We start from the raw sequence: 26152 nt of genomic DNA on the forward strand, positions 1-26152 counted from the left end.
CCAGTCCAAGATTTACTCTTGTCTGGTCTCTTGCTTGGTCTTTGTCTCTTCCTGGATTCCCATGACCGTGTCTTCTTTGGTCTCTTCACCTCAACTGCCATGATGTCTGTACTGAGAATACAGATTTAGCTTATTTTTATGGCTAGTGTTGCTGGCCGATTTTTGAAGCTAGCCAGAGTGCTGTAAAGCATTACACAGTTCTCATGGGGTCACAAAATGTTACGCAGTTCTTGTGAGACGTCTCAGAGATGCACCACCAGAGTTACATAGTGCTATAATTGGTGAAACAGGTATGGATTTGGAATGAAAGACAAGCCATCTCTCTATTACAAGTCAATGTACCATCAAAATTATTTTGTAGCTGATATTTTAAGGTAAAATCCCTACCCAGTGTTGCTTTAATTGGATGACTACAACGGAAGAGTCTTCAAGAAGTTTAATAATTTTCTATAAAAAATTATAAAATTAAAATGAGACTATATACAAAACTATTTCAAGATTTATTTTTCTAGCTATAGTGTTGCACTGGTGTCTATAACACTGGACAGGATCAAAAAGCTCGGAAACTTCAGTTTTCATTTCAGAGGCTCTCTAGAGTTACTTATGATGGAATCTTTCTAAAAGTGCATGCAATAACAGGAAACTACAAGCAACATAAACAGGTACAAAACACATGCAACACAACTTAATAAAATGCTGTGACTTTGGGAAAATGCTGTGCTGGTGTGTGTGGGGGGGGATTTGGTCTGGCTAAAAACAAATGTGCATGTGCACGCGCGCACACACACACACACACACACACACTGATGTTAGATGGTTGGGGGGGAAATGGGAATGACAGGATGCACATGCCGCTACAGGAAATGGATGGATGAAGGAAAGGAGGACAGGATTTTGGAACACAGCTGAAGTCTGAAGATTGAATAATTCCTGTTTTTCATCTCTCTCTTCCCAAACTGGAGACTTCCTGCTTCAGAAACAAGGTGTTTCTACATGTTTACACAATTATCGCTGTGTGTTAAACCATTTTATACCTTAAACTTTGCCTCCAACCTGGACAACAATCATACATAGGAATGTTAGAGATTAGTTGGCTGTAATGATTCAAAATGAATTAATACAAATTACAATTACATTAAATTAAAAGTAATTATAATACACAAATAATAAAATGATTAAACCTCATGGCACACTTGACAGAAGCTTTCACAAATTTCATGATGACCAATATGATTTATATAAAGGGTTTGAATAATAGAATAATATACAGTGTGTTTACAAATAATCTGTTACTTTCCATTACTTTTTTTTTTTTTTACATTTCTGAATAGTCACAGGAAAGGCAGTGAAACACAGTCCATTTCATTACATCTTGTAATTTAGTGTTTAATAACTGATGTGCTGATATGCAATATGTTTACTGTTATCTTTGTAATGCATTAACACATGAAATGTTATCATAATGAATAAACAATATAATAAAAATATAACAAATGAAATATACATGTCATTGAGTAAGTCACATTATTGAAACCTACAGGAACAATGACTCTTTCTTTGTGTTCATTCAAGCAAAAGAATTCCAGAAAATTTATTGGAATTTTAGGACTTGCCTGATCCATCCTGATGCCCTACTTCTGGCTGGAGTTCTCATCACTTTGCTCCTATGAGGATGGCCCATATGTGCAGCCTCTGATCCATACCGATGCTCTACTTCTGGCTGAGGTTCTCATGGTTTTGCTCCTGTGAAGGATGGCCCCATGTGGACAGTCTAAAGATACACTTAGAAGATGACTTTGGACACTTACAGTTTTGCTACAATGGCTTAGGACTACAATTACCGTGATAACTTTAGGACTGCAGTGGTCATGAACAGTGATAGGAATATATGTTTGGCATGCTTGAAACTGGAACAGACTGTTCTCATTGCTACTTGTTCTTGAAATTGGAACAGTCAAGTTGTTCTGGTTGCTACCTGTTTTGGTTAGATAAATCCTTGGAATTTATCTTCGCTTGCAAATTCTGTTCTCTGTTTAATGAAAGTTATGTTGACCACTAATGTCTTTCTTCTTTCATAATATTATGATCCTGACAGGTGATGTAATGGTACATAACATCTCTCATCTCATTATCTCTAGCTGCTTTATCCTGTTCTACAGGGTCGCAGGTGAGCTGGAGCCTATCCCAGCTGACTATGGGCGAAAGGCGGGGTACACCCTGGACAAGTCACCAGGTCATCACAGGGCTGACACATACACAGACAACCATTCACATTCACACCTACAGTCAATTTAGAGTCACCAGTTAACCTAACCTGCATGTCTTTGGACTGTGGGGGAAACCGGAGCACCCGGAGGAAACCCACACGGACACGGGGAGAGCATGCAAACTCCACACAGAAAGGCCCTCACCGGCCACGGGGCTCGAACCCGGCCCTTCTTGCTGTGAGGCAACAGCGCTAACCACTACACCACCGCGCCGCCCACATAGCATCTCTTTTCTTTCATAAAGTAGTGTAGTCTAAACCAGTGATTTAATGCTTCATCACCCATTTACATTACTCTGTGACACCCAGATAACTCAGCTTCTAAAATCATCAACCAATCACATAGCTACAACACACTCTTGAATGTGAATATATACTCATGTTTGTCCTACAATAAACTGAGAAACATTTCTGAACAGCTGTGTCTGTCAGTAATTGTTTGCTCCCAGATCCGTGAGGCAGAATCTCTTAGGCAGCAGAGGCCTACATTCCTAGATCATACTTTGTCAAATCAACCTCCTTCGATACAGACAGATCGAAACCTAACAGTCTTTCACTCAAGTCTCCATCAGTGAACAGTTGATAACTTCAACAAAACAAACTTCATGTTAAAACTATAATGAATTTCCTGGTTACACAGTTGTACTTTATATAGGACACACTTATAGAAGTGAGTTATTAATATTCATGCTATCTGTTATCACCCAAATGAGGATGGGTTCCCTTTTGAGTCTGGTTCCTCTCAAGGTTTCTTCCTCATGTCATCTGAGGGAGTTTTTCCTTGCCACCATCGCCTCAAGCTTGCTCATCAGGGATAAATGTATTAGGGATAGATGTATTAGTTCATATGTTTAAAATCTTTATTTTTCTGTAAAGCTGCTTTGTGACAATGTCAGTTGTTAAAGGTGCTATACAAATAAACTGACTTGACCTGACTTGACAGTTTGTCCCAGATTGTAACATTCCTCATCCTTTTTTTTTTCTGTGAGCAACACACACACACACACACACACACATATCCCTATATGATGGTTTCAGTCTCTGAGATGGTGATATCTACTCTCTATCACAGTCTATCACTGAATGAATAATTTGCAGTAGGACTTCACAGCAGAATAAATGCTAGTCACTTCAAGTGATCCTAATCTTCACTTCCTGCTGTCAGTAGAATCAAAGAAATGACGAAGTAATTGATATGAAAATGTAACTCAGTTAGTGATAAATGAAATGGATGAGAGTGTGTTATATTTGGTACTGGAGCTCAGCCACATAACTCTACGTGTGTGGTGATGTCACCTCCACTGAGTATATATTTTTTTTTAAATGCACAGTGCAATGCTGTTTCATCTTATACAGATTTCTCTGCTTGGTTTTCCAAACATTACAGTGGCAAGCTGCATTGTCTTATTAACTACAAGAGAGAGAAGAAGGAGAGGCTTTTGATGGAATGACTGTTTATATCGTAAGTGAAAACAGGAACTAACTAGTTTCACCAACATTCCACACATTAAATGCACCTATAAATTGATAAAAAGTGTGATTTGTTGTTCCGTAATAAAAAAAAAAAAGGTAGCCATTGGAAAACTGTTGTTATAAGCTGAATTAGATATAGTATTTGGAGACATTCTATTACAGGAAAATTCTGTTTTTGGTTGTTTTTTGTTTTTACCCTACTTAAAACTTAATCTACCTTTTAGTTATTAACCTACTCATAGGCAATCTTTCTGTATTTTTTCTTTTAATTATCTTTTTACATTTACTTAACCCCTCCTAGAACTGCCACCTTATTGTGGTGGAGGGGTTTGTGTGCTTGAATGATCCTAGGAGCTATGTTGTCGGGGGCATTATGCCCCTGTTAGGGTTTCCCAAGGCAGACAGGTCCTAGGTGACAGGCCAGACCAAGAGCAGTTCACCAAAAACCCCCTATGGAGAAAAAATCCAGGACCGTGACGTCGCCCGGTAGGATGCAGCCGGGGCCCCACCCTGGAGCCAGGCCCGGGGTTGGGGCTCGTATGCGAGTGCTTGGTGGCCGGGCCTTTGCCCATGGGGCCCGGCCGGGCTCAGCCCAAAGAGGTGACGTGGGCCCGACCTCCTGTAGGTTCACCACCCACAGAGGTAGCAGTAGGGGTTTGGTGCAGTGTGGATTGGGTGGCAGTCGAAGGCAGGGGCCTCGACGACCTGATCCCCGGACACAGCGGCTGGCTGTTGGGACATGGAATGTCACTTCGCTGGGGGGGAAAAGAGCCTGAGCTTGTGCGGGAGGTTGAGAGGTACCGGCTAGAGATAGTCGGGCTCACCTCAAGGCACAGCTTGGGTTCTGGAACCCAGCTCCTCGAGAGGGGCTGGACTTTCCACTTCTCTGGAGTCGCCCGTGGTGAGCGGCGGCGGGCTGGTGTGGGCTTGCTTATAGCTCCCCAGCTCAGCCGCCATGTGTTGGAGTTTACCCCAGTGAACGAGAGGGTCGCCTCTCTGTGCCTTCGGATTGGGGAGAGGGCTCTTGCTGTTGTTTGTGCCTACGGGCCAAATAGCAGTATAGAGTATCCGGCCTTCTTGGAGTCCCTGGGAGAGGTACTGAGTGGTGCTCAGACTGGGGACTCCATTGTGCTACTGGGGGACTTCAATGCTCATGTGGGCGACGACAGTGACACCTGGAGGGGCGTGGTTGGGAGGAACGGCCTCCCCGATCTGAACCCGAGTGGTGTTTTGTTATTGGACTTCTGTGCTAGTCACGGTTTGTCCATAACGAACACCATGTTCGAGCATAGGGGTGTCCATAAGTGCACGTGGCACCAGGACACCTTAGGTCGGAGGTCGATAATCGACTTTGTAGTTGTTTCATCTGATCTCCGGCCCTATGTCTTGGACACTTGGGTGAAGAGAGGGGCTGAGCTGTCAACTGATCACCACCTGGTGGTGAGTTGGATCCGCTGGCGGAGGAGGAAGCTGGACAGACCTGGCAGGCCCAAACGTATGGTGAGGGTCTGCTGGGAACGTCTGGCCGAGCACTCTGTTGGGGAGGTCTTTAACTCCCACCTCCGGGAGAGCTTTTCCCAGCTTCCGAGGGAGGCGGGGGACATTGAGTCTGAGTGGACCATGTTCTCTACCTCCATTGTGGACGCAGCTGTTCGGAGCTGTGGCCGCAAGGTCTCCGGTGCCTGTCGTGGCGGCAATCCCCGAACCCGGTGGTGGACACCGGAAGTAAGGGATGCCGTCAAGCTGAAGAAGGAGTCCTATCGGGCCATGTTGACCTCCAGGACTCCTGAGGCAGCCAACGGGTATCGGCAGGCCAGGCGTGCTGCAGCTCAGGCAGTTGCGGAGGCAAAAACTCGGAACTGGGAGGAGTTCGGGGAGACCATGGAGAAGGACTATCGGTCGGCCTCGAAGAAATTCTGGCAAACCGTCCGGCGCCTCAGGAGGGGGAAGCAGTACTCTGCCAATACTGTTTACAGTGCGGGTGGGGAGCTGTTGACCTCGACTGGGGACATTGTCGGGCGGTGGAAGGAATACTTTGAGGATCTCCTCAATCCCACCATCATGTCTTCCACTGAGGAGACTGAGGCTGATGACTCAGAGGTGGACTCGTCCATTACCCAAGCCGAAGTCACTGAGGTGGTTTGCAAGCTCCTCGGTGGCAAGGCACCGGGGGTGGATGAGATCCGCCCTGAGTATCTCAAGTCTCTGGATATTGTGGGGCTGTCTTGGTTGACACGCCTCTGCAACATCGCGTGGCGGTCGGGGACAGTGCCTCTGGAGTGGCAGACTGGGGTGGTGGTCCCTCTTTTTAAGAAAGGGGACCGGAGAGTGTGCTCCAATTATAGGGGAATCACACTTCTCAGCCTCCCAGGGAAAGTTTACTCCAGGGTACTGGAGAGGAGAATTCGACCAATAGTCGAACCTCGGATCCATGAGGAACAATGCGGTTTTCGTCCTGGTCGCGGAACACTGGACCAGCTCTATACCCTTCATAGGGTGCTCGAGGGTTCATGGGAGTTTGCCCAACCAGTCCACATGTGCTTTGTGGATCTGGAGAAGGCATTCGACCGTGTCCCCCGTGGTATTCTGTGGGGGGTGCTTCGGGAGTATGGGGTTCGGGGCTCTTTGCTAAGGGCTGTCCGGTCCCTGTACGAACGGAGCAGGAGTCTGGTTCGCATTGCCAGCAGTAAGTCAGACCTGTTCCCAGTGCATGTTGGACTCCGACAGGGCTGCCCTTTGTCACCGGTTCTGTTCATAATTTTTATGGACAGAATTTCTAGGCGCAGCCAGGGGCCGGAAGGAATCCTGTTTGGGAACCACAGGATTTCATCTCTGCTTTTTGCGGATGATGTCCTGTTGGCTTCTTCAAACCAGGACCTTCAGCATGCACTGGGGCAGTTTGCAGTCGAGTGTGAAGCGGCTGGGATGAGAATCAGCACCTCCAAGTCCGAGGCCATGGTTCTCGACCGGAAAAGGGTGGCTTGCCCTCTCCAGGTTGGTGGAGAAGTCCTGCCTCAAGTGGAGGAGTTTAAGTATCTCGGGATCTTGTTCACGAGTGAGGGAAGGATGGAGCGTGAGATCGACAGGCGGATCGGTGCAGCCTCCGCAGTGATGCGGTCACTTTACCGGTCCGTCATGGTGAAGAAGGAGCTGAGCCAAAAGGCGAAGCTCTCAATTTACCGGTCGATCTACGTTCCGACTCTCACCTATGGTCATGAGCTTTGGGTAATGACAGAAAGAACAAGATCGCGGATACAAGCGGCTGAAATGAGTTTCCTTCGCAGGGTGGCTGTGCGCTCCCTTAGAGATAGGGTGAGAAGCACAGTCACTCGGGAGGAGCTCGGAGTAGAGCCGCTGCTCCTCCACATCGAGAGGAACCAGCTGAGGTGGCTCGGGCATCTTTTTCGGATGCCTCCTGGACGCCTCCCTGGGGAGGTGTTCCAGGCATGTCCCCCCGGGAGGAGGCCCCGGGGAAGACCCAGGACACGCTGGAGGGACTATGTCTCTCGGCTGGCCTGGGAACGCCTCGGTGTTCTTCCCGAGGAGCTGGCCGAGGTGTCTGGGGAAAGGGAAGTTTGGGCTTCCATGCTTAGACTGCTGCCTCCGCGACCTGGTCCTGGATAAGCGGAAGAAGACGAGACGAGACATTTACTTAATACAACCCCAATTCCAAAAAAGTTGGGACACTGTGTAAACTGTAAATAAAAACAGAATGTGATAATTTGAAAATCATGGAAACCCTATATTTCATTGAAAATACTACAAAGACAAAATATCAAATGTTGAACCTGAGAAATTTTATTGGTTTTTTGAAAAATATATGCTCATTTTGAATTTGATGTCAATAACACGTTTCAAAAAATTTGGGACAGGGGCATGTTTACCACTGTGTTACATCACCTCTACTTTTAACAACACTCTGTAAACATTTGGGAACTGAGGAGACCAATTGCTGTAGTTCTGAAAGAGAAATGTTGTCCCATTCTTGCCTGATATACAATTTCAGTTGTTCAACAGTTTGGGGTCTCCTTTATCGTATTTTGCACTTCATATTGCACCAAATGTTTTAAAAGGGAGACAGATCTGGACTGCAGGCAGGCCAGTTTAGCACCTGGACTCTTTTACTAGAGAGCCATGTGGTTTTAATATTTGCAGAAAGCAGTTTAGCATTGTCTTACTGAAAGAAGGAAGGCCTTCCCTGAAAAATTTTTTTTTTTTTTGGATGGCAGCATATTGCTCTGAAACATGTATATACCATTCAGCATTAATGATGCCTTCCCAGATGTACAAGTTACCCATGTCATGTGCACTAATGCACCCTCATACTATCACAGATGCTGGCTTTTGATCTGTGTACTGATAACAAGCTGGATGGTCCCTCTCCTCTTTAGCCTGGACGACATGGTGTCTATGATTTCTAAAAAGAATTTCTACTTTTGATTCAGAACAATTTTCCAATTTGTCTCAGTCCATTGTAAAAGAGCTCGGTCCCAGAGACGGTGGCGGTGTTTCTGGATATTGTTTATATATGGATTTAATTTGCATTTGTAGATGCAGTAATGACCTGTTTTCACAGATGATGCATTTCTGAAGTGTTCCTGGGCCCATACAGTGATTTCCACTACAGACATGTCTGCTTTTATATTACATTACAGACATTTAGCAGATGCACTTACCCAGAGTGACTTACAACATACCCAGAGCATCCTGGGGAGCAGTTAAGAGTTAGGTGCCTTGCCCAAGGGCACTTCAGCCATTCCTGCTGGGCCAGGGAATCAAACCGGCAACCTCATCCCAAAGCTGCTTCTCTAACCATTAGGCCATGGCTTCCCCCTTTAATGCAGTGTCATGTGAGGGCCTGAAGATCACAGGGATCCAATGTCAGTTTTCAACCTTGTCTCTTGCATACAGAGATTTCTCCAGATTCTCTGAATCTTTTAATGATATTATGTACCATAGATCACTGGTGCCATGGTGGCGGGCCGGATCCGGCCCAAATGAACATCTAATCCAGCCCCCTTGCTGATGGCCCTCTAATCGTTCGGCCGGCAGAGAGCCATCAATGTCTGCCGCACCCCATCGAACAATTATTACAGAACAATTACCTGTCTTTCACTGCCGATCGCATTGATGTCAGAGGCGGAGATTTGCCTGATGGCCCTGCCATTTGCATCGGTCCAATTCGCGCCACAGACTGTTTAAAAGCAGCGGCCGAACAGTGAAAGTCAGATCACAACATCGGACGGGGACTCCATACTTCTCCAGCACAAGATTAATTATTGAATCCATCTCTGCTTTCTCGCTTGCTCTCTCTCTCGTTTCTCTGTTCTCAACTCTATCTCCTCGTTGCCTTCTCTTCGTCTCTGCCGCAGCGCGTGCACTGACCAAGGGACGAGCCGCTCGCTCACTATCAGTCAGTCAGGATGTTATCAAAAAAGCGGAAGATTGACGCTGAATGCCGTATCTTTCAGGAGAGATGGAAAGAAAAGTATTTCTTTTGGGAAGTGGCGGGCAAACCAGTATGTTTAATTTGTTCGCAACAAGTGGCTGTGCCAAAGGAGTACAACATCAGATGACATTACAAGACCCACCAGGAGAAGTACAACGAATACACAGGGGAACGTCGGATACAAAAGCTAAACGAGCTCGCCTCATCCCTCCAAAAACAACAAGCAGCTTTCTCAAGATGCCGAGATACACATGAAGGTTCGTTTTAATTGTATAACTTATTCAAGTCTAATTATTATGTTAACTGCAGCTGTTTTTGAATGGGAATTCTATATAACTTCATTTTATTTCTTGTTTAGGGGCAGTGAAGGCGAGCTATGCCATCGCATGGGAGATAGCAAAAGCATCCAAGCCTTTCTCTGAGGGGGAATTCGTGAGGAACTGCATGATAAAGGCAGCGGAGCTAGTGTGTCCAGAAAAGCGACAAGCTCTAGCGAACATCAGCTTATCCCGACCTACAGTGACCGAGAGAGTGGAGGAGCTCTCCAGCGACTTGAACAGCCAACTGAAGGAGAAGATTAAGTCTTTCATCGCGTTCTCCATTGCTCTCGATGAGAGCACTGATGTGACTGATACAGCCCAGTTGGCGATATTTATTCGCGGAGTGGATGCTTCCTTACATGTCACCGAGGAGTTTGTTTCCATCGTGCCTTTGACAGACACCACTACAGCTAATGACGTGTTTGTTAGCCTTGTTGGGGCCCTTGACAATCTGGAGGTGGACTGGAGTCGTGCTGTCAGTGTGGCTACGGATGGTGCACCTTCCATGGTAGGGAGAAAGGCCGGAGTGGTTGTTAAGTTGAGAGAAAAGGTACGAGAGGCCAACCCAGACCAGGTATTCTGGAATTTTCACTGTATATTACACCAAGAGGCTTTGTGCTGCAAGAGTCTGAAAATGGAGCATGTTATGAGTGTTGTTATTGCCACTGTCAATTTTATCAGAGCGAGAGGGCTCAACCACCGGCAATTCGATGCATTTTTATCTGAAAATGACATCCACCAGGGCCTTCCCTATCACACCGATGTGCGTTGGTTGAGCCGAGGCGCAGTGCTCAAACGGTTCAACAAATTGCGCAAAGAGATAGCCGAGTTCATGCAGGCTAAAGGGAAGCCTGTGGAGGAATTGGACGACACCGAATGGACCAGGGACCTTGCCTTTTTAGTGGACATTACCGAACACCTGAACTTATTGAATGTTAATATGCAAGGTCGCAACAAACTCGTTACCGAGTATTACGACGGTGTCCGTGCATTTCAACGTAAACTTGCGTTATGGAAGGCACAGCTCTGTCAGCGCAATGCAGCCCACTTCCCCTGTTTGAAATCTCTGTCTGTCAGTCATCAGAGCATGGACAAGTATGCAAACTTGCTTTCCGGTCTCATGCACGAGTTTGCCAATCGATTCACGGTTTTCACTGAACTGGAAAAGGACTTTGCGTTTTTTGGCTCTCCATTCACCACGGATGCTTCCGAGGTCCCCGAGGCGATGCAAATGGAACTGATAGACTTGCAATGCTGCACGCGGTTGAAGGACATGTACAAATCTGTTGGTATTGAATCATTCTACCAATCGTTGCCACCTGAGTACCCGACTATCACTGCATTTGCAGGTAAAATACTCTGTATGTTTGGGACAACATATTTATGTGAGCAGGCATTTTCAGTTATGAATATTAATAAATCGAAAATGCGCAATCGTATGACACATGGACATCTCAATGATGTCATGAAAATAGCCACGGCCCAGAGCCTGTCCCCCAATGTGGACAAGCTGGTGAAAAATAAAAGGCTTCTGGCTTCGACATGTAAAATGTAGCTGGCTTGTCTGCCCATGTAACATAGTGCTGTGAAGTAATGATTGGGAGGGTATGTTTGTGGGAGTGGGAGTTTGTGGGAGTTGTTTAAGTTAATGTACCATCTGTTATTTATGTCTTTTTATTATTAAGTTCTAGTGAATATTTAGTCACTTGGCCTGTTGGTGGAGTACTTAACCTTGGCACATCTTTTGACTTCTTTAGGGCTACTTAGGGCCATCTTTTTTAATTGGCCTAATTAGGCCTGTGTATTGACATGGTTTTATGTGCAAGTTGTCAATAAATCTGATCAAAGTAATTTACAGTTTAGTTGTGTTTTTATGTGTCCTTGTCCATTTTTTTTTTTTTATTATTTAAAAAAACAAACATTTATAAATAATATTTATATTCATAAATGATATCAAATAGTATGTCTATTTGTTTAGTGTTTGGTCTTGTCACGCCGGTAATGCGGCCCCCTGAGGTCCCACTTGAAAACAATCTGGCCCCCTGACCAATTTCACCCTGGCACCCCTGCCATAGATGATGGGATCCCCAAATTCTTTGCAATTTTACATTGAGGAACTTTATTCTGAAAGTTGCACTGTTAGCCTACGGAGTCTTTCACAGAGTGGTGAACCCCTCCCCATCTTTACTTCTGAGAGACTCAGGCTCTTTGGGATGCTCTTTTTATACCCAATCATGTTACTGACCTGTTACCAATTAACCAAATTATAATTTTTTTTAGCATTATGCAACTTTTGTTGCCCCTGTCCCAACTTTTCTGAACTGTGTTGCTGACATCAAATTCACAATGGGCATATATTTTTCAAAAAAGAATAGAATTTCTCAGTTTCAACATTTGATATGTTGTCTTTATTTTCAGTGAAATATAGGGTTTCCATGATTAGCAAATCGGGCGGCACGGTGGTGTAGTGGTTAGCACTGTCGCCTCACAGCAAGAAGGTCCTGGGTTTGAGCCCAGTGGCCGGCGAGGGCCTTTCTGTGTGGAGTTTGCATGTTGTCCCCGTGTCTGCGTGGGTTTCCTCCGGGTGCTCCAGTTTCCCCCACAGTCCAAAGACATGCAGGTTAGGCTAGCTGGTGGCTCTAAATTGACTGTAGGTGTGAGTGTGAATGGTTGTTTGTCTCTGTGTCAGCCCTGCGATAATGTGGCAACTTGTCCAGGGTGTACCCCGCCTCTCACCCATAGTCAGCTGGGATAGGCTCCAGCTTGCCTTCGACCCTGTAGAACAGGATAAGCAGCTACAGATAATGGATGGATGGATGATTACCAAATCTTCACATTCTGTTTTTTATTTATGTTTTACACAGAGTTCCAACATTTTTGGGACTGGGGTTGGGTGGGTGGGTGGGCGGGGAGCATAAATCTAATCTATTTTAGAGTAAATCTGCAAGTAACAAAATTAGTAAAAGTGAAAGGGTCAGATTACTTTATTAATACAGGTTTTTAAAAATATAGAAAAATAGAAAAACAAACAAATAGGGAAATCTCATTATCTCTAGCCGCTTTATCCTGTTCTACAGGGTCGCAGGCAAGCTGGAGCCTATCCCAGCTGACTACGGGTGAAAGGCGGGGTACACCCTGGACAAGTCGCCAGGTCATCACAGGGCTGACACATAGACACAGACAAACATTCACACTCACATTCACACCTACGGTCAATTTAGAGTCACCAGTTAACCTAACCTGCATGTCTTTGGACTGTGGGGGAAACCGGAGCACCCGGAGGAAACCCACGCGGACACGGGGAGAACATGCAAACTCCACACAGAAAGGCCCTCGCCGGCCACGGGGCTCGAACCCGGACCTTCTTGCTGTGAGGCGACAGCGCTAACCACACCACCATGCCGCCCCAAATAGGGAAATAAAAAAATAATTAGAAAAAGAAACGATATGTATTAAGGACACAAATTATTAACATGATTTTTTAAAATCTTTTCTGATGCTATGCTATTATTAAAAGATTAGATATTATAAATTAATCTTTAAGTCGTACTTAAATAAAATTAAAGCTAAAAAGAAACTACATTAAATCTAAAGGTTGTCTGAACGTTCAGAGACAAAATGTAAACAAATCTGTTGTAATATCATTGTAATAAATTACCTGTTTATAAATTGTACCTGCTGCTTTGTTTGGGGGGCGGAGTCTTTTGGGCGTGGCTCTGCGGTTGATTGACAGTAGGTGAGTAGCAACAATCTTTAAAAGATGGTGTGTGCGCGCGCGCTGTCGCAGCAGCGGAAGGCGGTTCACGCGCGCGGGTGGAATTTGAGGACCGGTGAGGGAAGATAAACTGCCGCTCCGCGCCGCTCTCACTCCGCTCCGAGACAGCTTTCACCGAGATGTTGAGCAAGTTTGACTTTATAAACTCCCTCAACATGTAAGTAAACATTTTTATTTATCTATGGAGCCACTTCTTCCACTTTATATCCTTTTTTTTTTTTAGGAACTCTGATAAAATGGCGTGTCGGATCGCGCGTGCACTCAGATGAATTTTACCTCAGCAGCACAAGCGGCTTTATTTGTGTTTCTGGCCTGGAATGAATGTGAATAGGAATTTATCATGCAGCACTGTGAGAAGAATAAAGATAAGGGTTGTTTTACAATCAGGGTACGCAAGCTAAAAATCACATTTAACACGTATTATCTTCAATATCAAAAGGCTTGACTAAATAAACTTGGTTGTTTATTGTAGCCCTGTGATAGCTCTAATTACTATGCAAAAAAAAAAAATTGGTGATAACGTTATTTTTGGTGAATGTATGTCATATTTAGCAAAATTACTCGTGTCATTTAGAAAAAGTGCTTTTTTGACCACAGGTAGCTCCAAAAGGGATGCACTTAAATCATTCTTTATACCATAAAACACACATTTGGTTCCATATCATTGGAAACATAGTTAAGTTTTAATGTTGAATGCCAGTAAGTTTTCAGACTATTTTGATCAAATTAGTATGTAATTGTGTCAAAAAATGTCCTCTCCGAGACAGCTAATTTTTCAATATAAAATAACATATCTAAAATGATTATTTTCATCCTAAAATGTGGTCAAGATATTGGGACATAAATATTAGAGACAACTAACACACAGCTTACAGCCTTATATTTAAAAGCGCTATGGAAGTAGTGGATTCTGAATTGTCAAAAAAATGTCCTCTCCGAGAATCACTTCATTTGTTTCTCCCAGCCCTGCTTAAAGCGACACTTAATCTTGTTATAATACAAACTATTACACATGCCTATGTTCATGTGTGTATTAATTTCCAAAAGTGCAGATTTGATAGTTTTGTTTTTTTTTAATTTGAATTTTGGACCCCTGTGACACAAACTTTGTACCCTGATTGTAAAACAACCCATAAATAATCGTTTCCTAAAGAAAACTGCTTCCCCCCCAAGAGAAGAACTATTTGTTTACTTACAAACAACACTTACCTTAAAAAGACCCTTTTAGTTTAGTTTTATCATGTACAGTAATGAAAAAAATTGCACGTGTATTGTCACACAGGCCATGTTATTGTTCATGTGTTTTCACTTATTTTAATTGTGATTATTTGCTCACTATTACACAACTTGTATAAAATACATGAAAATATTTCTTTTCTCTTAAAGGCACCATAAAGTCATCATTTTAAAGGAACAGTCCACCGTACTTCCATAATGAAATATGCTCTTATCTGAATTGAGACGAGCTGCTCCGTACCTCTCCGAGCTTTGCGCGACCTCCCAGTCAGTCAGACGCGCTGTCACTCCTGTTAGCAATGTAGCTAGGCTCAGTATGGCCAATGGTATTTTTTGGGGCTGTAGTTAGATGCGACCAAACTCTTCCGCGTTTTTCCTGTTTACATAGATTTATATGACCAGTGATATGAAACAAGTTCAGTTACACAAATTGAAACGTAGCGATTTTCTATGTTATGGAAAGTGCGCACTATAATGACAGGCGTACTAACACCTTCTGCGCGCTTCGGCAGCGCATTGATATCTGAGCTCCGTATCAATGCGCTGCCGAAGCGCGCAGAAGGTGTTAGTACGCCTGTCATTATAGTGCGGACTTTCCATAACATAGAAAATCGCTACGTTTCAATTTGTGTAACTGAACTTGTTTCATATCACTGGTCATATAAATCTATGTAAACAGGAAAAACGCGGAAGAGTTTGGTCGCATCTAACTACAGCCCCAAAAAATACCATTGGCCATACTGAGCCTAGCTACATTGCTAACAGGAGTGACAGCGCGTCTGACTGACTGGGAGGTCGCACAAAGCTCGGAGAGGTACGGAGCAGCTCGTCTCAATTCAGATAAGAGCATATTTCATTATGGAAGTACGGTGGACTGTTCCTTTAAGACCGAAAATCTGTAAAAAAAAAAAAAGTTATTTCTTGTTCTGAGTTTTAAGCTTTGTGTCTTTATACAAAAAAAAAGCAGAAAACCCCTTTTCCTAGAATTTCACTCCGTCTTTATCAACCTATCAGTTCAATGGGATGTATATATATTTTCTACTTGGAGTTATTTCTACTGCTCATTTTATAGAAAGTAATATATAGAGTGATCTTTTAAAATTTGTCCACATGCAGTCTGTAAAAAAATTATTGATGGTTGACTAAAATCCTACATATGCTCCAGGAATAATTACATGACCCACCTGTAACATGGAATCCTGTCTGAATAGAACTTTAAAAAGATATTTTTGATAATCTCCATAAAATTTTTCACATTGTCAGTACTCATTATAAGACGAGAGAGCGACTGCGAAAAAAGCAGTGCTGAGCCGAAAAATAAGACTGAAGTGTGTATGTATAATATAATAACCATGGAGGGCACTCTGTGTGTGTGTGTGTGTGTGTGTGTGTGTGTGTGTGTGTGTGTGCGCGCGCGCATGCGTGCATGTGTGCGTGTACACACCACACAGAGTGCCCCCCATGATTATTGGCACCCCTTGGAAAGAGTAGTAAAAAAGGGGTTAGAGAAAAAAATCCACCTTTTGGTGAAGTAGCTTCATCTCACACTGAAAAAATGAGAAAAATCCAATGTTTAATTGACCTAAATTTATTGAGGAAAAACAAACCCCTCATCAAGAAATAATTATTTTCGGCAAAAACACTTGTGCCACTATTACTGGCACCCCTGCATTTAATACTTTGTACAACCTCCCTTTGCCAGTGTCTCCTATAACATTTGATAAGGTTGGAGATACAGAGCAGAGCATCTGAGACCGTTCCTCTTTACACAATCTCTCCAGATCATCCAGGGTCCTCGGCCTGCTCTTGTGCGCTCTCCTCTTCAGCTCATCCCACAGGTTTTCAATGGGGTTCAGGTCAGGGGACTGAGATGGCCATGGCAGAAGCTTGGTTCTGTGGTTAGATAACCATTTTTGTGTTGATTTGGACATATGCTTTGGATCATTGTCCTGCTGGAAGATCCAATGACAGCCCAGTTTTAGTTTCCTGGCAGAGGCAGCCAGATTTTGATTTAAAATGTGCTGGTACTGTATTTGTTTAACTTTGACTGGAAACTTGTTTTATGGTCTGATGAAACAAAAATGGAGCTTTTTGGCAGTGTGTATGTGTGTGTATATATATATATATATATATATATATATATATATATATATATATATATATATATATATATATATATATATGGGTCCGTCTCAGAAACTGGTCTCATTTGGGACATTATGGTCAAAAAATAATTTTTTCTAATTTTACTTTTTTTTTTTTTTGCATTTACCTAACACTCAATGTTTCTTTTGTCATGTTTAATAAGAATAAAGATAGCATCTTGCTTTATCTGGCCTCCACTGTGGGAAATTTTTTTGATTACAATTCAAATGCTTTTGTAAAATTGATTTACATATAACATAACTACATCATGAAGAATTAAAGCCTGTCCTTCACAGATGAGTGAAAATATTGAATAAATTTCCTCTTTTTGATTGCTTGGGTTAAAAATGCCAAGTTATGATGACTGAATTGATTATTCACTTAAATATGAATAATATGATACATTTTGGGTATTTGATATGGCGAAATAGGACACAATGGAAAAATCCAGAACACACCGGAAAGATGAGAATAACGGCGGTGGTAAAAGAACAGCGACTGTACCGGCTGAAGGTCGCGCGGGTCTCTGCTGCAGCGCACGAGCAACGGGACGTCACTACCGCACCGGATGGAGCGAGAGGTGGGGGCGGGGCAAAATGACTGGCCGAAGATTCTATCAAAAGTTCGATCTAAATTGACCATGGTTGCAAAATATTGGCCAAAATTACGCAAACACTACGAAATATGAAAGATGAAAAAGAAACATTCTATTGCCTTATACTGCAAGACGAAAACAAAATAAAACTGTCAAAACTCACCTTTTCAGTGATAACGTCCGAACAGATCACTCGCGTAACAGGAAGACCGCAAATGGAAGCACGATCAACTTCTAACTGTTGGAGTGGAAAATTCCATTCTACACGAGCAAATTGTTAATGTGTCCTTCCCCACACACAAATAACGCTACGGCAGGGGTCATCAAACTACGGCCCGCGGGCCGACTCCGGTCCGCCACCCCCCTTTGACCAGCCCCTCACCAACCAGCCCTATGAGGCAATCCGCAAAAGTGGTCATGGCCCATTTTTTTTAAATTGCTTTTTGGCAAATATGTCTGCATCTTGTATTTTGTTGATTTTATCAATTAAAATTGATATTTAGTTATAAAGTGAACTATTCATATTTTCCGAATTTTCGTCATATGCTCGCGATCAAGCAGTGACAGGCAGCGCATGCGCAGAGAACTGTCAGTATTCAGGACAGCAAAATGGCTAGCGGTCAGCGAAAAGCTGACAGAGTGCAGAGTTTTTAAAGAACACTGGACCACCGATTATTTTTTCGTTCAGTGTAAGGACCGTGCAGTTTGTCTTGTATGTAAAGAAAGTGTGTCGGTTTTCAAAGAATATAATCTGCATCGTCACTACGAAACCCGCCACAAAGAGTATGCTAGTTTGCGAGGGCAAACAAGAGAAGACAAGATTCGGAGGATGAAATGCGGACTGGCTGCATAACAGAATGTATTCCTTCGCCAAACCCAGATCAACCAGGCTGCTGTCCGAGCTAGCTACCGGTATAAGGTAGCTCACCTACTAGCTACCCATGGAAAGCCGTTTACTGATGGGGACTTTGTTAAAGTATGCATGCTTGCTGTGGCCGAGGAGGTGTGTCCCGACAAGAAGGATGCGCTCAACGCGGCGAGTCTCTCCGCACCTACTATGACCAGGCGAACCGAAGATTTGGAGGACAATGTGTATGACCAGCTGAATGAGAAAGCGTCAGAATTCGAGTTTTTGCTTTGGCCATGGATGAGAGCAATGACGTGCAGGACACAGCACAACTGCTGTGATCTATTGATCTATTGCTCATATTTCACTGTTTTTTAAAATGTATTTATTTTATAGGCCTATTTATTTGACCTTTATTAAGTGCTGCACACAATTATTATTAATATTATTAATAATATCAACAGGCCTACCTACAATTTATAATTTTCCACTCACCTTTGCCAGTGTCAATCACCTCAACGAGGCAGATGTTTCTTACCTTGACAGCTTTGATGTTATTTTTATTAGAAAATAAATAAATGGAATATCTGTGGTATTTCAAATTAAAACAGTGTGAAGACTTGATTACTACTTTTGCAAACCACTAGTAAAGATAAACAAATATGTGCCAGGAATCAATTGTTGATATAGTAGTGTGGATATAGTAGTGGGGATGGCTGTGCCAGGCTAGTAATCTCTACTACACAATGAGGTCTGCTGGTGGTCATATTTGTCTGGGTCATACAATTCTGTTATATAGCTGACCCGACCCGGCCCCCCATCACAGTCAGGAACGACAATGTGGCCCCCAGAGAAAAAAGTTTGGTGACCCCTGCGCTACGGTAAAAAATAGACCACAACTCATTTTATAGCTCAGAAATTCATACAAGACCAGCTACCATTGTAACATATTCTGTAAGAAACATATTCTATACCTAACTTTCAGCTTTCGTTTTAAAAAACAAAATCGCAGATTTATAACTAAATTTTTATATGCTGTAGTCATTTTAAGTTACTACTTTTGGTGAGGTAGTGACCTTGACCCTGAGGCTTTCCGTTTAGATCAAAACACACGATCGTATTGGTTTTGGGTCTGCGGAAAATGGAGTTATGACGGTGATCAAATATTTTGCATGATGTTTTATTACGGTTATGATTATTCTGTGAGCGCACCAATCCTTAGGTGTATAAAGTTACAACTTAAAATACAATTAGTGATAACTAGACTTTTCAGTGGACTACAACCTTTTTAAGGGAATGCAATGTAGTCCATCATTTGTCCCAGATCAAGCTGCCATTTTTCCACAAATTTGCAGAATTTTTGCCAAATTCTGAATAGATTATTCACATCAAAGATTTAGTTTTATCTGCATTTCTTTCATCATTTTATTTCAAATTGAAACCAACATCACCATTCAAAACCGTGGAGTTTATTGACTGTGAGTATATTTAGTGGGGTACCCCCACAGTACCCAGTTTCTGAGACAGACCCATATATGCGCATGTGTGCATGCATGGACGGACATACTTTTATCCTGAACACATGACTTTTACTCGTTCTTATACTCATAAACTTGTTGGAAGTGAAAAATAAATCAACCATTTAAGCTTGACTAAAGATGACATGTACAATAAAATGTCTCCTGTGTACCAAAACTCTCGTAACATAGCGTTGATCTATCTATAGTTATCTGTTAACTAATGCAGCATGAATTTATTTCGGACCACATAAAAGTACATATAGTACAAAAGTTGTTGGGTTTTTCTCCCCAGTGAGAGAGAGGGGGGCCTTCTAGGCCTCCAGAGAAGGCCCAAACATGTCAGCATTTCAAACGTTAATATTAAATTCTTTCATTCTTTAGTTGCTTTCATTCTTTAACTGCTTTCATAATTTCATTATAATTCTAATTTTAATTTGGCCTTATTTTCTATCAAATTTACTTCTGAAATGAAAGGGTTACTGTCCTGAAAACATTGAGATTTTTGTGTTTGTTGTCTCTAGACAGAGAAGAGTTTAGAGCTGCTCACTCAGTGGTTAGGACTTCATTGCCGGGACAGAAGGCCATGGCAGTGTGTTTATGTAGGAAGTGACAGATGAATTAACCAATCAGATTTTGATTTACGGTATAGTAGGAGGGATCAAAAATGTATCGCTGTAGGCCTTCTCAAAGGCCAATGCTAGCTTACCCACAAGTTGGCACAGTCAGCGCATCAGCGAAGTCACTTTCCAGCTGGTGTAGTGTTCATCAGTAGTGTTAGTGAATGCTAATAAAGCGGTCAGGCCAGTGCTATTGAGAGCACGTAGCACAGGCTAACAACCAAGAAACTAAGATTTCTGTCTCCAGACTCCTCTTCCACACACACTGTCCACAGTATTTTTCATTCAAACGTAAGTATTCATTTCCCTGTGTAATTTACTGAGTTACTTTTAAAATCAACATTGACAAGGACACACAAGAGTGACCTGGCAGCCTGCCGCTAATCCCTTGCAAAATCCTTTGTCCTGTTGCTTTTTTGGTGTGTCTGGCTAAGTTTTGGTTGAGCCCAAGTCCCAGCTCTAATAGTAACATTTCGCCACTGCAATGAGACACACTTCAGAAACAAGTTTTGGTGTAAATCACAAAAAGTTGTCATTTATTTATTTATTTATTGGACCTGTTGCTAGCACAGTTATGCCCATGAACAATGGACAACACTTCTCAGCTCTCAGATATTCTCTGAACACACACATGAAAGATAAAAAGACAAGACTTAGGGCGTATTCACACCTACGTTGTTTGGTCCGGACCAAACGAACCAAATTTCCCTTGGTCCGGACCTTTTGGGTTGGTCTGAATACAAACCACCGAACTCTGGTCCGGACTAAACAAGCGGACCGAGACCGAGCTGTAAGGTCAGACTCGGTCCAGACCAAAGGAACCCTGGTGCGGACCTTTTGGAGGTGTGAAAGCAGACCGGACCTAATCTGACAGTTTTGCTTTTTTGCACCTCGGGAGCTTCCGTCGTTTGTCTGTTTCATTATGGGAAACAGAGTCTTGACACTCCACCGCAAAGTGCAAACACTGTTTCGGTTGTCAAGGGAACCTTACAACAGTCGTTCAGTCATTCAGACCAGTGGTAGGCTAGACTACAGAGTACAAAAAATGAGTAGGGGGCAAACGTGGGCCGAGGAAGAAACGCATACCCTTGTGGATATATGGGCAGATGTCCACATATCTGAGCTTTTGGAGAGAACACACAAAAATGCCGACGTGTTTGCTGTATTCAGTGAGAAAATGAAGGAGAAGGGGTTCACGCGCTCCCCAGAACAATGTCGGCTAAAAGTGAAGAAACTCCGTCAGACCTACATTAAAATCAGGGACATTCTTTCAAAAAGTGGCGGTACTAGCGACGCAAAAAAGAAATTCATCTATTGCGTGAAGAGCCAGAACTGTCACAACATGATGTGCGCTCATCAGCGCTATCCTCCGTAGCCGCCTTGCCCTTTGAAGTCGTCGTTGATAAATTACTTGTACAACAGCATGGTAATCGCACAATTGTGAAAACAGTAAAAACTGGAAAAAACATATAGCTTTGATGACATTAAAAAGAATAACAGCACGGAAAGCCTCCATGACTACTTTTGAACTTAACGCTTTGTGCGCGTGTCGTCTCTGACCAATAGCTGAACGACCTCAGGGCGCGTGGCTTTGTTGACAGATTTTGGTCCGCTTACTAAAATGTACAGTGTGAAAGCGAACCGCACCAAAATGAAAAAATAAAAAAATATATTTGGTTCGGACCAAAGCAAGTGAACTATCGAACTATCCTGGTCTGAATACACCCTTAGTTTCTAAAGTAGGGAATCTGAAACTCTGCGACTGTTTAAACAAATCTTGGGCGGTTGGTGGAATTTCATGAGCCATCCTAAGAACAATCTAATGAAACGTAAAGAGAAGGAATCATCTAAAATCCACCAACAGGAGCACGGCAAACTTGCAGGACAGCTACAGATACAGTCGTGGTGATGACAATAAGTGAAACATTCTAATAGGCAAGAGAAAAAAATATCATCAGACTTGTTTATGCGAGCCAATTTTGTGTACAAACTGAAGTCCAGACCACTGACTGTGATGGTGTAAGCAGAACATGGTGATTTTCTTGTATCACAGGTCTATTGTTAGAGGATCTTCATGTATTATATAACATGGACAACACGTGTTAACAATCCATTATAGAATTCAGCAAGGTTTAATTGGTCATGTACGGTATGAAGAGTAATAATCTTAAAACATGAGTAATCATTCTGTCACACATCAACATACCTACAACAGAAGTTAAAACCAAAGATAATGTGTCTGTAAAAGAATGCGGAATGAAAAGAGGAATACAAATGTTAGACAGATAACGAAGTTACATGTATGATGTAAGACTTTTTTGCATTATGCTAATGTTGAAGGGAAAAGAAATTACATAATTATTGAAATATAATAAACATTTACGGACAGTTTTCATTTACGTCATTCACATTTATGGACATGGACAGTTTCCACACAGGACAAATATCAAAACACAAAAGGAATCTTATGTTTCTGCTTACTTTCTGTTTCCACTTTGAATATGCAAACTTTTTTTTTTTTTTCCTCCTCACAAGGACAACACACAGACATCGATGGTGGATATCCAAGATGGTAGCTCTGATGTTCTTTGTAGCTGTGCTGATGACCAGCATGTTTCAGAGAGGACCTGTCAGCACCAGGGACTTGCAGGTCAAGAGGAACACACACGTACAGAAGGAAACAATAAATTATTGGAAAGTAAATCAGGAGAAATCGACAGAAACTAGAGAAGAATCGGTGTACGAACAAGACGTAGCCAGAACATGGGACATCACAAGCACAAACTGCAGTGCTAACACAAATATTTCTTCTACAGAAGGTTTTGCTGCTATGGAGCAGAACTTTAAACAGTTTCTCCTCTACAGACACTGTAGATATTTCCCCATGATCATCAACCACCCAGAGAAATGTTCTGGAGATGTGCACCTCCTCATGGTGATAAAATCCATCATAACACAGCATGACAGACGTGAAGTGATCCGCCAAACTTGGGGAAAGGAGCAGGTCATAGATGGCAAGAAGATTAAGATGCTCTTCCTGTTGGGAACTTCCTCTAATGAAGTGGAGAAGGCGAACCACCAGAAGCTTCTGGAATATGAGGATTATATCTACGGTGACATCCTACAGTGGGATTTCATGGATACATTCTTCAACCTCACATTAAAGGAGACCCACTTCATGAAATGGTTTTCCACGTACTGTGGGAATGTGCACTACATCTTCAAAGGGGATGATGATGTTTTCGTTAGTGTAACAAACATTCTGGACTATCTGGAGAGCAGCAAGAACGTTCAGGACCTGTTCGTTGGAGATGTCCTCGTCAAAGCAAAACCCATCCGACGGAAACAGAACAAGTACTACATCCCACCTGCACTATATAACAAGACGCATTACCCACCCTACGCAGGAGGCGGGGGATTTTTGATGGATGGCCCACTGGCACGACGGCTCCATTTGGTGTCAGAAACGCTGGAGCTGTTTCCAATCGATGATGTATTCCTTGGAATGTGCTTAGAGGTGCTCCAGGTGACTGCTATAAAACACAATGCGTTTAAAACGTTTGGCCTCTTGAGGGATAAAAAGAGCAAACTGAACAAAGAGCCCTGTTTCTACAAGAACATGATTGTGGTCCATAAACTCCTCCCTCAGGAGCTTCTGGACATGTGGAGGTTGGTCAACAATAATCTTGTGTGCACATTCAATCCTGGGCTGTTAAAGGAGCAATCGAAAAACCAGAAGCAACCGTTATAACAGTTTTATGGAACGTGAACTAGAGTTGATGTAACCCTGGTCCCTCGTCTTAACTTTATCTTGGTGTCCAAATGAAATAGAGTACTTTGAACGGAGGATGCTCTTTTCTAATTGGACCAACTTGCACAAGTTTCTGCCCAGAAACAAAGGTGCCCCCTATAGACCCCTGTAGCTTAGGATCCAGTACGAATCATATCGATCACTTGCAACCGAATGTGATTGATTTCACTTGCTTTTACAAGGAAGGATGTTGGTTCTAACTAATGCTGTAATTCTTACAACCATTTACCCAACAGCAAGTGAGTGAACAATTAGTAGCTAGGCTACTAATTGTTTTTGCAAGCAGTCACATCTGTATGTTCATAATTTGCAACACGTCCTTGTTTACATAAAGGTGGGGGAGTGTACGCTTTTATTTATGTGCACTCTGAATAACCATTTCTTTCAGAGTTCCTTCATTTTTCTTGGCAAACTCAGTGTGCCATTTGGATGTTTAACGCAGCATTGCATGTCCTTCCTGGAGAAGGCTCTTTTGATATGAAACCGTTGAGTTTAGCAAAGGTGTTTAAAAAAACAAAACACAGCTGTAGAATTTTTTTTTAAGCTACACTATGAAAGTATTGGGTGATTATTGTGATTTATTTGTTGGATATTACACTATATCGATTTGTGAATGTGTTTAAAATGGCATTTGTTCTGAGTAGCAGATGTTCTAACGAAATAGGAGGAAACAAAAACCTCTCTACCTCACTAGTGGCATTCTGAAGGAGATATTAGCTTGCTTTTTTTTTAAATCAACAGCAGTGTTTCAATTCTGCTTTAACGTGCCCTCATGCACTTCCCCTTAATCAGCTTGTGTGAGGTTTCTTAGATGTTAGAGTTGACATTGCTGTTCTCTGCATTGAGGAGAATCCAAGAAGCAACCAAGAAGACAAGGGTGACTCTCTATTTGATTCTACCACCATCATGCTTCAACTTGATTGTAACTCTACAAAATGGTGGAAATTTGAAGGGGGTGAATACTTCTACAAGGTACTGTACATCACAGCAATAAAAAATTTTAATGTTTTATTTGTTTGATTCTACTCATGACTGTGTTAGCTTGTTGTCACTTCATGTAGTTCACATAAAATTGTAAATTTTAGGAAACTATACACACCCTGCCCCATGTGCTTTAACTGCACACAGTGCAGCATCGACTTCCTATAAAGTGTGTAACATGCACAAAGGTACTTTAAAAATAATACTGCAGTAAAGGCGACATTTACTAGGTAAGATTTAATAATTTTCAAACTGTTTCTCCAACTCTGTCATTGTCACATCCCAGTCTCTGACACTATTTTGTGTTCACTGTTTCAGTGTAAAATGTTTGTAAATCCGTGTCTCAAATCACACACCTGAAACATAAACGTTCCTAATGTGGTGTTCATACTGCGGAGAAGTTAATACACTTGATGCTAAAAGTGTGTGAATTTGATCTTTTATGTACTTTTGATAAATGTCATTATTCTGTACTTTATTTATTTGTGAAGGTAATATTACAGGTAGGGTCCACACTCATGTCATGTCGAACAGAAGTGTGTGATTGGAAACACAACAGAAATATTATTGACATTTTATAGCGTGTCACAGGATAATATTGTTTTCATGTCACCTTACTGCAGAAACAAACAGTAAGATCAGATTGCCTGATATTAGACGCTGTACGTTATAAACTGTGAAATGAAGAAATACTCTGGTACTTAAATTAGAGAGACTAGTTTTAAGGTTTAGGGTCTATGATGATATTTAATGTTTCTTTTGCATTCTGCACCTTTTTAAAATTCTGACTTGAAATTACTTAAATTGTTGAAATCAGCAAGAATGTGGATACAATAATTGTAAATAAAAGTTTATAAAGATGTGTGTTCTTTAAATCTCTCTCGTGTCATTTTAAATTTTTTTTCATTCTTATGTTATTGTTTCTATAGTAACAGCTCATACACAGGGGCTTGTATGGTAGATGAACAAACAGATTTTTTAAAAATTGTTGATATTGGACAGTCCTTGTAAAGAGACGTCAGCTGAGATGTCGGTGCTTTGGAACAGAGGTCAAGGACAGGAGTGTATGCTTAACAGCTCCTCTGTAACATGATAAAATGACACAGCTTTAACACAA

General features: G+C 42.2%; 1 protein-coding gene across 1 annotated transcript; it reads left to right on the forward strand.

The window, feature by feature from the left end:
• The first annotated feature begins 13304 nt into the window (after window positions 1-13304).
• On the forward strand, window positions 13305-25822 carry b3gnt7 (UDP-GlcNAc:betaGal beta-1,3-N-acetylglucosaminyltransferase 7). The gene is made up of 2 exons (XM_060940486.1): window positions 13305-13440; window positions 22779-25822. Exons 1-2 carry the CDS (start codon window positions 13403-13405, stop codon window positions 23992-23994), a joined length of 1254 nt encoding a protein of 417 aa, XP_060796469.1. The 5' UTR covers window positions 13305-13402; the 3' UTR covers window positions 23995-25822.
• The last annotated feature ends 330 nt before the right edge of the window (window positions 25823-26152 follow it).

This window comes from Neoarius graeffei, chromosome 15 (genome assembly GCF_027579695.1).
Source record: "Neoarius graeffei isolate fNeoGra1 chromosome 15, fNeoGra1.pri, whole genome shotgun sequence".
NCBI lineage: Eukaryota > Metazoa > Chordata > Actinopteri > Siluriformes > Ariidae > Neoarius > Neoarius graeffei.